This window comes from Moschus berezovskii, chromosome 16, assembly GCF_049115385.1.
Source record: "Moschus berezovskii isolate FMDL1 chromosome 16, NW_MosBer_1.0, whole genome shotgun sequence".
Classification (NCBI taxonomy): Eukaryota; Metazoa; Chordata; class Mammalia; order Artiodactyla; family Moschidae; genus Moschus; species Moschus berezovskii.
The window spans coordinates 21,009,962-21,022,874 of record NC_142475.1 but is presented as its reverse complement, the minus strand read 5'-3'; the positions used below and the strand labels follow the sequence as shown (position 1 = coordinate 21,022,874).

The following is a 12,913-nucleotide window of genomic DNA, read 5'->3' as shown; positions in this document are numbered from 1 at the left end:
AAATTCTAACCATTTAAAAACATCTCATCAATCAATAAAAGCAAAACCAATTAACACCAATAGGATCTCAGGCAGAAGAAATAAAAGGAAAGAACAGACAATTCATAGAACAATATAGTAAACACCAATAAACACATAAAACATTCATCTTCACAATCAAAATGAAATGACAAAGAGATAGTATTTTTTGTGGTCTATTCAAATGGCAAAAATTTGGTGCATCAAGACTGAAAACTCAAGCACATCTGACAGGAGAACGGAGTGTTATAATCTTTCTGGAGAGCAGGCTGGTAATCTGAATTAAAAGCTTAAAAGATTCAAAGCACAAATAGGTATTTGTGAAATGCTCAGAAAATAGGCAAAAAAATATGTACAAAGATAGCCATTATAATATCATTTACACTAGCAACTGGAAGCAACTGCAACGACCCCAAGCAGATGAATAGTTAGTTTGTGGTACATCCTTATGATAGAACACTAATGCAGTCATTTAAAACATTTCTGAAGAACATCTGAAGGCTTAGAGAAAAGCTAATGATACGATATCAACTGAAAAAAATCAGAATACAAAATTATATAGTATGATACCAATTTTGTAAATATGCAAAATATATATGAACTAGAAGAGGGAATACAACAAAATGTTAGCAATAGCTATATGTAGCAGAAAGGACTAAGGATAGCTTGTATTTAATTCTTTATACTGAGCAATTCTCCAGATGTTCTGTAGTAAACATACTGTTCCTTTCAAAAGGAAACACAAAAGATGTTATTTTTACAACTATAGCTAACAGGCATTTTTAAATTTGCCATCAAGTGATGGAAGAACATTTTCAGAAACAAAACTAATTTTAAAAAATCAAGACTTTTCTTCTATGAAAATTAATTACCAAAGATATTCACTTTTTATAACTTCAAATTTTCTTCACATAGTGAGCACCACTAAAGAACTTAAAAACAAAGGTTGTAATACCTATTAAACGATTACTCAGAAGTACAGCCTAAAAGGAAAACTCAGTAACTATAGCAAATGTATGATTAGAATAGAGTGCTTACCTTTCTCACTTACACTCTCACTTTCAAGCTCAACATCATCGCAACTCGTATATTCAGGTGTAGAAGCTAATTCCTCCTCTGAACTGCTCAATGAAACCTGGCGCATTTTACCCCCTTTCTTTGATTTATGAGGCTTTGGTGGTGGAGGTCTCACTGACTCTGACTGGTCAGAGCTGAGAGAATCATTCCTTAACATTGTTTCCATTTTTTCCCGTTTCGTTTTCCTTACAGCAGAACTAGGATCCAAGTGGTGTTGCTTCCTTAGTGAGTCAGTACGTCTCACGTCTGGTCTATCAATGGGTATTGGACTCCTCCGGGGGGTAGGAGGACTATGGTTTGTGGTCCTTTGTGGATAAGAACTTGGTCCCTGAGCCTCTCGAGTTCTTTCCATTGAATAAGATCGCTGATTTTCCATGGCAGCTCTACGTTCAGATATAGATCTTTGCCTTGATGGTCGTTCCATCCTTAGCATAGAAATCCTGGAGTCTTCCAGTTCAGCATTTGCCAAAGAAACATCACTGTGCCTTCTCTCATGCCTGGCTCGTGACACTTCAGCATGGATACGCATTTGTTCTTCATAGGGTTGTGGCTTGACTGGATAACGGGCCAAATTCGGATCACTTCGATAGCGTGCCTGGTATTCCTCCTCTCTCCTCTGTCTTTCATATTCATCTCTGCTTTCCACATCCTCGTCATCTACAATATATTCTTTGGAATGTCTATGACTTCTCCTGTTGGAGTCCCTATAATTTATATGATCAGACTCTTCATAAAACTGAGGTTCACGTTGAGACCTCCTATCAGCATAATCTGATGGAGATCTAGGCATTGCGCTGTCCGAAGTAGCATACTGTGAATATTCTTCTCTTTCTTCCCTTTGGTCGTATCTTCTATTCTGATCTCTGGACACCGATGGACTTCTTTTCCTAAATAACCAAAGAAAAAGAATGATAAAAAGAGCAGAATTTAAGCAATTTCACATTTTACTGATTCACTGGAAGGCTGGGTGGGTAAATTCAAATAGTTATTTTGCTTCTTTTTTTTTTTTTTAATTTTGAAGCCATGCCATAACAAAAGTGTTACTGATACTCATTTTATTCAGCTCAAATAGGAAATGTAAAGGGTACTTTTAATATGCTTCTTCAAAGACATACCCCGTATGGAATATACATATGCCCCCAAATCAAATCATCAACATTTCATCTTGCTGCTGCAAAATAACCTTTATTCCAACATTTTTGCTTGGCTCAAAACCCTTACGTCATCTCCCAACTGTTACTCAGAAGCTTAGAAAAATTTACCTTCCTTTCTCTCTATTCCTGATACTTTGATTTCATAGTTACTTGAAAACATGATGAAGCTAAACTGATTGATCTCTAGTTGTTTGGTCAATAGTTTAGTCAACGTTTTTTTACTAAAAAGTTGGCTCTTAAACGTCATTTTTCACTCATTATCTACCTAGATCAAGCTAGTACTGGTTCATCTAAATCTTCATCTTATCATTATATTTCCAACACTTTACTGCCCTAACTTGAGATAAGCAATATATATAAATAACAACTATGATAATTTATTCATTTCAAAAAGAAATCAGAAAGATTTGCTACGTTTATTCCATCTTCATTAAATTAAGGCCGGCTCCATGACACTTGTCTTCTGTATCTAATATGTCCTTACAGCCTCAGAGAAACAGTTCTTCATTAAGTTTTCAACCTGCCCCTCTAACGCCATTCAAGCTGGTAGACCTTGCAATCACACAAATAAGTCTTTGTCAACAAAACGTTCAAACTTTCCTCTTCTCTGGCACAAACTCAAATAACGGCACTCACTAGACATAAGAAGCAAGCAATGGAACTGGAATCGTGAAGATGTCAGAAAAGGTTTAGAATAACTGTTACAGAAATTGTGCCAGGACACATGAAAGGGTGGGGTCAATTGAAGGTAAAGAGAGAAAGATTAGAGAGCTCAGCAGAGAAAGGATACATGTGGAATGACCCAACGCAACAAAATTATCATTCTCCTCTAAAAATCTCTTTTCTATCACCAACCCCCCATATCAGGAATGCAGCCTGTTAATGTATCAGTTGTAGTCTGTTAATAAAAACAAAAGTCACTCTAGGTTTTCCAGAGAGTCAGGGTTTCAATATAGAAATCAAAACTATACAATTGCTGATCCTGTTAAGTAATGAAGGTCAGAGGCTTTAATGTTGTTCTCAGCCTGGAGAACCAAGGACAGGGTTTTCAAAACGGCCCTTAGGAAACTTCAGTGAATTCCAAAAGTCTTCGGGAATTTGCCACCAATTATCTCAGCTGATTACCACATTAGGGTGGTCAACTAACAGAAGCTTAATCCAGGAGCCACTAAAATTTTCACATCTGGCCATCTGCCTGCCAGCAACTCTGCTTGATAGTAATGGTTTCTATCATCTCTTCTACCTTTCAAACCTCATACATGTGCATTGCTAGGGTTGACTCTAACCTAGAGCCATAAAGGGAAAAGTACTACAGTAAAGGAAGGAGCTGGACTGTTCCCTTAAATGTTTTATGATTAAGCAATTGTATGTACTTTAAAAAAAAAGGACATTCACTTACATATTTACATATAAAACATTTAGGACTTAACCAGACTCCAACAGTTTAAAACATACAATCAAAACAGAGCACTCAAATTATACAGCATTAACTTACACAATATACTATTTATATGTCTATTATGCATAATTCATTTTACTTTTTGTCATTATTTTTATACATATGAATAAAGAAAAAATATTGTAGTATGGGAGCAATATATCACGAAAAGAACACTGGAGTTAAAGGATCTGGGTTTCTTAGTCCTGCTGCTACTATTAACCAGTTACTCAAACCTTTACAGACATTTAATCTTTGAGCATGTACTTTAAAGTAAGAGATATAGATTATACACATTAACTCAAATATTATTTTAACAAGTATGTATTAGATAAAAACTTAATGCCATGTACTATAATATAAATTAGGAATACAGAAATGGTTAAGAGATGACCCTTTGTTACAAGCTGAGTGATTCTAAAATCCTCTTCCATTTCTTACAGATTATGATCTTATAATATCAGTACCACAACTTCATCAAGTTAATATGCCTAAATGAAAGTTTAAAACATTGCAAAAAATAATGATAGTCTTATCAAGATGTAATTAACTTACTAGTGCCAATTTTTAAAATATTCACATCTCATTATCTAGCTACTTATCAACTTACTACACTACAAATATATATACTGAGATAAATGAAAATTTCTCTAGGGAACTCTAAAGAATAAGCAATTAAATAAGCTCTTTCTCAAACTGACCATCTGACCTCCATTAAATGCAGACTTTATGGAATTCAAATACATTTCAGTGTTTAAATAACAAATTGTTTCAACCTAAGTTAACAAATATATCTGTCTCTAAAAATAAGAAAAGACTTTTTTAAGTTTCATTTAAAGAGTGCTTAACTAAGTTTTAATTTTCTTACAATTGTGTACTGAATAGAAATTTGTATTTCCCCAGCACAAAATACTATTCATTCCATTAATAATTAATTAGCATTCATACTGACCATATTTCCCCAGCATAATACTACTCATTCTACTTTAAATTACCTACCTCATTTTAAGTACTGTCCACTAAACCTTAAATTTTAACATACTTTTAAATCTCCAGAATTTGTTCAATCACTCAATAAATATTTATTTAGTGCTGACTATGGGCCAGTTAAGATCTGATTGCTGGAAATACAACAGAGAAAAGGCATATAATGTGTCTGCCCTCAAGAAGTTCCTCTAGTGGGGAAGACACTAAGCACTTAAATAAATTAAGCTAAATTCACATAGTAAGAAGACCTATGGAAGAAAATTGGAACAAGGTAAAATTACAAAAGTGACTGAGGAAAGCTTTCAAGAAAGAAGTTCTTTCTAAAAAAGTACATTTGAACTAAGACCTGAATAACATAGTTACACTATGTAGAGCCCATTATGTAAAACATATAGTTTTGCTGGAAATGTCTTGGGTATTCTCATTTAGTTGCTACTCTTTCCCATTTTTTTTTAAAACTTGAAGCAGTTTTATGAAATATAAATGTACTGAATTCTTCACTGTTATTTTATTAAATCAAGGATTTTCCAGGATAGTTCATCTCTAGAATCCATCTAAAATCAGGCCACTAAGCCTTTTTCACATGCTCTTCCCTTTTCAAAAAATTTTAGGCTTCCAAACTGAGTAAATTGGAACTTACTATACTTGGTAAATACCTCATTATATTTTGTCTCATCTCAGTTGGAAGTCAAAAGAAAAACAAGCAGACTAAATCAGAATGAATGGATATTGGTTTTACAATATTATCAAAATACTTTCATGCCTAAGATTACTAATACAAATTAATCTCTCAAATGTGGAATTTAAGACTACAAGTAAATGAAGTAAAAAGTTGCAGAAACTGTTCACAGAAAATTGGATATTCTGAAGGAAAATAAATTTAGTGATGGTCTTTATCCTCACTGCACTCCTCTAGGTAATCTTACCCATTTCTATCCAGAAATATCTATAACACTGCTTAAATGCTAAATTTCAAGAAGACAGGCACCCTGGATCTAAGGAGGGTGGGACATAATAGGTGCTCAATCTGCTGAAGGAAAGAACTGATTGAATACTTCTCCCTTAGGTTATCTCTGCTTTTCATGGCTTGCTCTCTTGTTCAGTACACAAACCCACTGATATGCTAAAACAGTCTAGTTCTTATTTTTCCCCTACTACTCTCAAGGCAGTAATTATATGTTAATTATTATATGTTAATTTGGCTTTTGTTGTTGGACTTCAGACTACTGTCTATAAAATGACTTCTTTGGCAAAAATGTATTTTGAGTGCCAGTCCCTTTCGATTTAAACATTTAGAACAAGATCTCTCTGGAAATGAGGGATTTCTGGTAATATATTTAACATCATTATGGTTATTATGGGACAGAGACAGGAAGGAAAAAGGAATACTTTATTCCCTTGAGGAGTTAACTTAAATTTCTGAAAGTAAGAAGGGTATACAGTGAATACAGTGAAACTTTATAATCCAGAAAATATATATTCTGTTGTATTGATAAATAAGAATACTTATTCATTACAGAATTCAATTCTAAAAGAAAGTATATTATTAATTAGACCTTGCTGCTTCTGCTGCTAAGTCACTTAGCCAGCTATTTAAGTGCTTTTTAAAAATCGTACCTTAGGAAAACTGAATTCAGTATTAAAGCCAACAATTACTTTGTTCTAGAGATTATGCATTGGAGAAGGAAATGGCAACCCACTCCAGTGTTCTTGCCTGGAGAATCCCAGGGACGGGGAGCCTGGTGGGCTGCCATCTATGGGGTCACACAGAGTCGGACGCGACTGAAGCGACTTAGCAGCAGCAGCAGCAGAGATTATGAAATTTGCCTGAAGCATGTGAATTACACTGTGGATGTTGATTTTCATACTATTTAAGTAAAACTTGAACACTGGTCATGATTTCTGAAACTGGGATGACTATTGTCACAGTTACTTAATATGGAATTGGGTTTTTAAAAACACGCTGTGAGGTAGAGTACCTGAGAGTATTAAAGCCATGCTCGAAGCAGGGCAAGACACTCTAAGAATATTCTTATCAATGAATCTGCTATCAGATATTCCAAAATATTCAAATACTCTGTCAAAACAATTTTTACCAATTATATCATTAGAATTATTTCATATATACTTTCTTTAAATTAAAATTGCTATATTTCTCAGACACTATATTTTTTCAGGAACTGAAGAAAATCCATGAAAATGTAACTACTGTACCTCTAAACTCTGCCTTCACTACTGGTCTTTGTAAGCAGGCCTTAGCATTTATTATTATCAGGTGGCAAACATTTAATAGGAAAAAGAACATAGTGGTAACTTGTACACTTCTCTAAACTATCATAAAGCATTTAACAGTATTTAACCCATAAATTTTAATTCAGAAGAATGGAACAATTCATCTAAGATGTTATATTTCACTTATTCCTTCAAAGGCCCTGAGAAATTAAAAGGCACAAACCAGTATTATGACTTCTCAGAATAAAATATGTGACACCATGCAGTGTTTTAATTTTCACTACTATGCATCAATCTCTATTTTTAATATATAACAATACCAATATCTACTTATATTACTCCGTATTTACCTAATATCTATTCATCTTACTTCTGTTAATTAAAACTTCAGTTGATATAATTACTTTCTCTTTCACCATATTATAGTGGTCTTAATTAGAACTCGGAGAAGGAAATGGCAACCCACTCCAGTATTCTTACAGAAAATTCCATGGATAGAGGAGCCTGGTGGGCTACAGTTCACAGGGTGGCAAAGAGCCAGACATGACCGAGCACACAAGCAATTTAACTGTAACTAATTTATAGAAAATCATGTGCAGAAATATCCCAAATCTACTTTAATCAGCAGCATTCTTTGTCCACTGCTTATAATTTTTTGTCATCTGAACTAACTAGTCAATCTATCTCTAAATATTCGAGCTATACATTCACACCTGATACTTCATTATAAATGTTACGCATAATAGTATGAGCAAGAAACTCTACTAATTAGTCTCTTTAAAATTCCATATCTAAAAATCATATTGACTGATAGTGAAACTCCAAATAAAAAGATTTTTCCTCAATTAAAGCCACTTTCAAGAAGATCCCAAAGGTAGCTCAATTTATATACTGTATATTAATTTTCATGATGTTTTTAACATTAGTTTCCATTTTAATATTTACATCCTTTAGCATCCTATGTGGTTTGTGTTACTATACTACCTATATACTTACTATATATAAAATCATCAAGTGACTGAAAATGTAATCCAGTAAACATTTGAAAACATTTACAAGAACAATGAAAGATTACACAAAAAATTTAACCTTTAATATTCATAAATTTTTAATTCTGAAAACCTATGGAATTTTTAAGAATCATAGGGACATTGAGAGAAGAATGAAGAACTTGAAGACTACTAATTTCTCTAAATGCAAATCTGTATTATTACAATTAACTCTACCTATATGAAAATCTCTTACTCATGTTTTTAGTAGAGATTACTGAATAATTATCACTATATTAGTATAAGAATAGAAATTATATTTGAAGAATCAATAATCTGAAGAAATCTCCAACTCTTTAGAAGCTAAATACAGCATAAATATTGCTAAATAAATTGAAATGATACTTCCTTAATTCAATTACACAATGCTAACCATACAGTTTAAATATAACACTGTAATCAAATTCCAAAATTTGAAGCTGTTAAGGCACATTAAATCAAGGATTTAACAGATGCATACAATCCTGTAAAACACAAAATATGTAGATTCTATCCCTATAATTCCTACCTAAAAGGAATTTTAACAAATCAAACAATTTATATTCATCATAAAACAAGAAAAAAAACAATGTTTTTTTACATTTCACAGTATTCAACACATTTTTTATAGTTTTACCTTTCGCTCAACCAAAGCACATCTGTCGAGCATGAAGCATCATGTTGACAAAAATACATCAACACTGTTCCAGGGAGTGCTTTCATTTAATCCTTCTAGCTCGGGCAAAATCATTGGAGCCATCCTTAATCAGATGATTTGAAAGTCTCTATTTGCTTACAATCATTATATTTCAAAACTCAATTACTAAAAAGTTACACATAAAACAAAACTCATTCGGGGATGGAGTCATAAAATCCTCCAGTGATAGGCCTGTTAAGAAAAAGGTTATTCTTTAATGTTGTTACTATGTGGCTGTATATAGCTCAGGTCAAGTAAGAATGTACCCTGTAAGAAGGATTATGGTACTTAGCTGATTAGTGCCTCACAATACTGAAAACTAAATGCATCCTACATCCAAGGCATTTTTGGGCACTATATTGAAAACAGACAGATTCAAAAATTATAAACCACTTTCTCCTTTAGGAGTTACAGTATTTCTAAAATAACAGGATTCATTGTGTTTGCTATTGATAAGTCTACCACACTGCTTTCACGATAAAATGTAGAGGGATAGTAAAAGATGGTGATGGTTTAACAGGACTACTCTGTCATTTCTTTTCAATTATTCAATAAGAAATTTCTTCATCTTTACAAAAAGAGAGTGATCCCCTAAAGGTGTAATGAAAGAGGAGGTAGCAGTTCCTATAAAAATTTAATTTAAGAAATGTGCTCCATGAGCTAAGAATTTGATTAGACACTGAGTTTAAATCAAGCTTTGCTCACTTTTATCACTTCAATGCCTCTATTTAGTTATTCAAAAAACTAACAATTAGAAAGAATAAAAAAGATAACACCATGGATTTCTTTCTACCAAAAGCCAAAAACCTAGATGTTAATATTATCCTTTTGAGAATTATGTTTAAGTGATTTCAAATAAACATAAAACTGAGAAAAAGTCAGCATTTGTAGAGTAGGGAGTGTGCCTTGTTTTCGTCTCCAGTATTTCAAGTTTAAATGAGGGTTTAGGAATATGTCATAACACCATTCAATTACTTATGTGAGACACGGGGTGCAGGGGAGGGGAGGAGCAGAGACAGTCATTTTTACCCCCCAAGATTCCTAATAAAGATTTGTAGATTATCAAACAGAAAGAAAATAAAAATTCAAGTTAATTCATTTCCACAGGAATATTAACCAATAACAAAGATTCAACCACTTAAACCCTACAGTTCATATCAAACTGAAAAATAATTACACACAGTATTTGACTGTTCCAAGCAGTTAAGTCCAGAAGATTTCAGAAACAACACCACAGCTGATGGATAGCAAACCCTCTTCTTTCCTTTTCCTTCCATTCACTTTAACCCTTCCGGGATCTCTTGGTAGTATTTTTCCAGCTGTAACACACAGTCTGCTGCCCTTCCCCTTCTCTCCCATCAATCCTGCTTCTCTCATTTATCCATCTCAGACTGTCATTTGTACCATTTCTAACATCACTGCTGCTTTCCCTTTACTCTCTAAAGAATGTTCCAGGTCTCCAATTTCTTTTTCCCCACCCTTTGAGAGTGATATTGTCCTTTTTAACTCTTTACTTTGACTGTTTTTTCTCAATTATTCCCTAGGTAAATACCCATACATTCAAATTTATGAAGGTCCAATTTGGGGTTTCAACAGGTTTCATGGGACTATTACAATTTTAGTACCCATTGACCACTTCAGAAGTACAAAATAAGAAAAAGTCTCTATAAATTAGATACCAGCTTAATTTTATTTTATTCATAACAATATTTTCAACTTATATTTGAAAAGAAGACCTAGTATGTAAATCTCTAGAAAATGATGCAACCTAATAGTTACATATTTGGGCCATGCCCCACTCCGCTATCTTTCCCAAAATGACCATGTCAAAAAATACTCGAAGACTAAGCACCATTCTATACTAGAAGATAATTTAAATCAGTAGTAATTTTCTCTTCAAGAAAATAAGAGATACCAAGGGAACATTTCATGCAAAGATAGGTACAATAAAGGAGAGAAATGGTATCGACCTAAGAGAAGCAGAAGATAGTAAGAAGAGGTAGCAAGAATACAGAGAAGAACTATACCAAAAAGATCTTCATGACCCAGATAACCACGATGGTGTGATCACTCACCTAGAGACAGACATCCTGGAATGTGAAGTCAAGAGGGCCTTAGGAAGCATCACTACGAACAAAGTTAGTGGAGGTGATGGAATTCCAGTTGAGCTATTTCAAATCAGATGATGCTGTGAAAATGATGCACTCAATATGCCAGCAAATCTGGAAAACTCAGCAGTGGCCACAGGACTGGAAAAGGTCAGTTTTCATTCCAATCCCAAAGAAAGGCAATGCCAAAGAGTGCTCAAACTACTGCACAACTGATATCCTCTTTTAAATACCACATTCATAGAGAGATAGACCATGGGAATGATGAGTCACCAGAGCAGACACTGGAGTTAGGCCTTCCTTTTGAATGCAGGAATGTTTTGTAATATAAATCCCTCCAGATAAATCATTTTACCACTTTTATAGCAAAGTTTCTTTAGCAATGTTAAAAGTAACTGGTAGAAAATAATACCACACAGTGAAATTAGTTGCATAACCTTTTATTTATGTCTTGTCTCTAAAAATGTTAGGTAACAAGTTAAAAATAGGTGAATTTTTAGGTCACTTAAATTCTTCTGAATGAATAGAAAATGCACTCTGCTAACAACTGTGATGATAACTGTCGCTGGCCCTCTGTCATCTATTTCTCTTCTTTCTTGGGAAAGGAAGAAATGTCTCCTCCATTCTCAACTTTGTAGTCTGGTTTGGACTGAACCAGCCTCACATGCCCTAGGGATGAGCCATGGTTAGCAAAGACCATCCCTGCATGCACTATTCCTGCTATAATGATCAGCACAATGACCTAAGCTGGACCAATTGCCATGATTCTTAAGGAAATTTCACTGTCAGTGGTGACACAGATTTCCTGTTTTGTGATTGAGAAGTCACATAACTCTCAGAGCTACAAAAGTTAACTTGGGGTCATCAGTTGGGGAAGTCTTCCCAAAATGGAGTCAGTATCTACCCAGGGACAATTAAAAATAGAAAGAACTAACACAATGTTGTAGACCAATTATACTTCAAAAACAAAAGAAGAAACTCAGAGAAAAAAAGATAAGACTTGCGGTTACCAGAAATGAGGGATGTGGGATTGGAAGAAGGCAAGTCAAAAAGTAAAAACTTCAATGATTAAAGAAAATGTCAATTATTTAAAATGTGCTAATTTTTCTGGATTTTATGGTGTCTATGGTATTTGTCAGCCTTTCAAATTTGTGATTTCTATGATTTATTTTCCCTTTCTAAGTAAATATTGACATTTGCATTTAATTTTGAATTTGTGATTTTGATTTCTTTTCTTCAATTCAGTTCAGTTCAGTTCAGTTCAGTCGCTCAGTCGTGTCTGACTCTTTGCGACCCCATGAATCACAGCACGCCAGGCCTCCCTGTCCATCACCAACTCCGGGAGTTCACTCAAACTCATGTCCATCGAGTCGGTGATGCCATCCAGCCATCTCATTCTCAATACGGTCACACAAATTTGGTAGCTTCAGGCCCCACAAGTCTGGACCTGATTCTGGTAGAAGATGAAAGATCATAGAGATTTGAAGATGTAGTCAAGCTTTGCATAGGTACTTAAAAAAAAATTTAATAATAAAAATGAGTTACGTGCCTTAAAAAAAGTTATCAATGTCATGTTGTAAGATAAATAAGTACCAGGTATGTAATGAACAAAATGATAAATAACACTGCTGAATATGTGAAAGTTGTTAAGAGAATACATCCGAAGAGTTCTCACACAAGGAAAAATATTTTTATACTTCTTTAATTTTGTATTTATGAGATGATGAATGGTCACTAAATGTACTGTGATAATCATTTCATGATGTATGTAAATGAAATCACTATTGTTGTACACCTTAAACTGTATGTCAGTTATATCTTAATAAAATAGAAGAAAAAAATTAAAAACAAGAAGAAGGAAATTACAACCTAAGTCACATTCTATGAGATTCAGGATCAATCCTCACCTGAAGCAACATGTACCTCTGGAGTTTTGATTCTGGTAAACCAATAAACTCTTTTTTATTTTTTAAGCCAGTCACAGTTGAGTTTTCTATTACTTGCAACTGAAATCTTCTTGGTTGGCACACAATCTCTAATACAGACTCTGCTGCTGCTGCTGCTGCTGCTGCTAAGTCACTACAGTCGTGTCCGACTCTGTGACCCCATGGACTGCAGCCCACCAGGCTCCTCCGTTCATGGGATTTTTCAGGATTTTTTTCAGGGAGTGGGTT

The 12,913-nt window shown here is 34.0% G+C and overlaps 1 protein-coding gene across 40 annotated transcripts in view; it reads right to left on the bottom strand.

The window, feature by feature from the left end:
* The window catches only part of RIMS2 (regulating synaptic membrane exocytosis 2), a 576,029-nt gene that overhangs the window by 297,458 nt on the left and 265,658 nt on the right, over positions 1 to 12,913 (bottom strand). For all 40 annotated transcript variants that reach the window (XM_088844714.1, XM_088844724.1, XM_088844720.1 and 37 more), the window contains one exon: positions 1,057 to 1,982. In XM_088844714.1, coding sequence (XP_088700840.1) covers positions 1,057 to 1,982 — 926 coding nt within the window. The remainder of the gene's footprint in view (positions 1 to 1,056; positions 1,983 to 12,913) is intronic.